The following is a 2659-nucleotide window of genomic DNA, read 5'->3' on the forward strand; positions in this document are numbered from 1 at the left end:
AGGCGGATTCGGCCCGTACCAGAGGGACATCATTCTGTACAGTCTCCTCCCCTGCGCCTTTCCCTGCGCTTTCCACGCTTACAACCAAGTGTTCATGGCTCTAACTCCGCCCTTCCAGTGTCGTACTCTGCCGGGGGATAATTTCACGTAAGGTTTTTTTTTTTACTTTCCTTATCCTATAGGAAGGAAAGTAATGTAATCGGGTCAAATTTTCGATGGTCAGTTTTTAGTGCCAAAACACGTTTTGAGGTCCCTAGAGCCTAAATCCAAAGTTTCAGCCATTGGTCCGTGTGTGTGTCTGTCTGTAAACAAAATATCTCGAGAACGGTAAGAGCTAGAGACTTGAAATTCGGTATGTAGTCTACAAATGTGACAAGGATGCAACGCGAAACTTTTGGTTAAGATCGCTGTCTGTAAACAAAATATCTCGAGAACGGTAGGAGCTAGAGACTTGAAATTCGGTATGTAGTCTACAAATGTGACAAGGATGCAACGCGAAACTTTTGGTTAAGATCGGTGCAGCGGTTGGTGGCTTTTTGGCGGTTTTCAGCTATACTGACTAAACGGTTAGAGATATTGAGCTCACTTATGTAAGTGAGACCCCTCGACCCCTGCCACTTAAAGCCAAATCCTCATGGTTTTATCTAACTCGAGATTTTTCGTGGGTCAAATTTTTATCCAACACCTATCTATTTATATTTTATAAATTTAAAATAATTAAGGAAGGACGGGCTAAAAATGTAAAATTTCTTTTTGTTTTCCCTATTTTTTTTTTTCTTTCATTTCTACTCTCTGTATTTTATTTTCATAGATCAGAATTGAATCAGTGTCTAGTCAATGTGAGTGGATCTCAAGTACCTTGTCCTCATGGATATGAGTTCGATACTAGTAAAGCCACCAGTGTTGTTAATGAGGTAAGTAGGTAAAATAAGTGGATATCTACTCGTATGTAGTTGATTGTACAAAAGCCCGTGTACTTAGGGCATTTCATCGCCTTTATTTCGTAGCAATGACACAACTGCGCCCTAGTACATAAGTCCCTCATCAGATGGGCGAGAAGAGACACAATGCTGTGCTGCTGTGTCAACACAAAAACACCAGAAAGTAACCCCTCGTAATATTTGCAAATCGAAATATGTACGGGTGCTATTTTTATTTTATTATTTATTATTATTTTTTTTGTAGATGGCGGTCATCGAACCCGGCTAATGTGATTAATATTTTGCAATTTTGTTTTCATTCTCAGTGGAGTTTGGTATGCGACAAGGATTTCTATGCGACTCTAGCGCTCGTCATTTTAGGAATCGGTGGACTATTCGGGAACTACATTTTCGGTTATATTCTGGGAAGCAAAACCCGTGACCGCGACCTAGGAGTTCACAAGACTGGCGCGTTACTTTCTAAGCGCATAAATGTTTCTCACAAATGTCGTTCCGCTTAATACACTAAATTTTACGACCTGACATGGACTCGAACCAGCAACCTCGAGATTCAAAGTCACCGTTCTAAACACTTCACCACTGAGGTTGGTTGCTAAACACTAGACCAGCGAGGTTGGCGTATTTGGGTAACAATCTTTTACGGAATCGACTCACCTAAACAAAAGAGGTTTGCACACTAAATAATAAATACAAATCAATAAGAAAATGAATGAATACAAAAATATAATAAGGGTTTTGGAGCTTCAACTCACCATTTTCGACCCTTTCCACCCTCTCTCACTTCCGCAGGTTCACCAACACAAGTGTGTACGTGGGTCTCTCGTACTTTGCCGCTGTTCTGGGCGGCGACGAATACATCAATTTCTTTCTGGCCGGGGCAGTAGAGTTGCCCACCTATATTGTCCTCTATCCCGTCATATCTCGCTATGGAAGGCGGACCAACTTGTGCGTCAGTATGCTCATAGGGGGGTTTGCGTGCTTGGCGACGGCCCTGCCTATTAAAGGTGCGTGTGTGTGGTCTAAGACCAAAATATCTGGAAAAGAGATGATGATATTAATTGATTATTTATTAGTATTTAGTAGTGAAGATAGAAGTCTTGAACCAGAAGGAATATGACAGGCGGACCAACTTGTGCGTCAGTATGCTTATAGGCGGATTTGCGTGCTTGGCGACGGCCCTGCCTATTAAATTGTATGGCAGACGGACCAATTTGTGTGTCAGTATGCTTATAAGAGGCTTTGCTAGTTTGCTTGTTTGGCGACAGCTCTGCCTATTAACGGTGCGTGTGGGTGGCCAATGGTATAGAATAAAACAAATAAAGGATGAATGATTCTTACTTTCAGGGGAGGCGTTCACCCTTGCCCTCTACTGCGTGGGTAAGATGGGCATATCCTCGTCCTACGTGGTACTGCCCCTGTTTGCCTCTGAGCTGTACCCCACCGTGGTGCGGGGCCTGGGTATGTCCCTTAGTGGCGTAGCGGGTATGCTCGGACCCATTTTTATACCCCTAGTCAACCATTTGGTAAGTTGAATGAGGGGATTTTTTTTTTCAAGGCTTTAATGGCAGGATTCTCACATATTGAGCTCTTCCACACAACCGGTTTTTGTCAGCTTCATAGCCAACATTAAAAGGAGAGAGAATAATAATAATAATAGTGCTTATTTATACTGCTCGCATAGGACTGTAAAGTCCCTTTACTCCAGCAGTAGGCTACTA

The 2659-nt window shown here is 42.5% G+C and overlaps 1 protein-coding gene across 1 annotated transcript; it reads left to right on the forward strand.

Moving 5' to 3' along the window:
* Positions 1 to 7: 7 nt before the first annotated feature.
* LOC103522514 (carcinine transporter-like) lies at positions 8 to 2528 on the forward strand (the record flags this gene model as incomplete). The annotated part of the gene is made up of 5 exons (XM_026832617.1): positions 8 to 147; positions 812 to 914; positions 1247 to 1388; positions 1673 to 1945; positions 2286 to 2528. Coding segments are annotated over 5 exons (846 nt in total), but the record flags the coding sequence as incomplete, so codon positions are not given.
* Between the last annotated feature and the right edge of the window lie 131 nt (positions 2529 to 2659).

This window comes from Diaphorina citri, unplaced genomic scaffold, assembly GCF_000475195.1.
Source record: "Diaphorina citri unplaced genomic scaffold, Diaci psyllid genome assembly version 1.1 scaffold8937, whole genome shotgun sequence".
NCBI lineage: Eukaryota > Metazoa > Arthropoda > Insecta > Hemiptera > Psyllidae > Diaphorina > Diaphorina citri.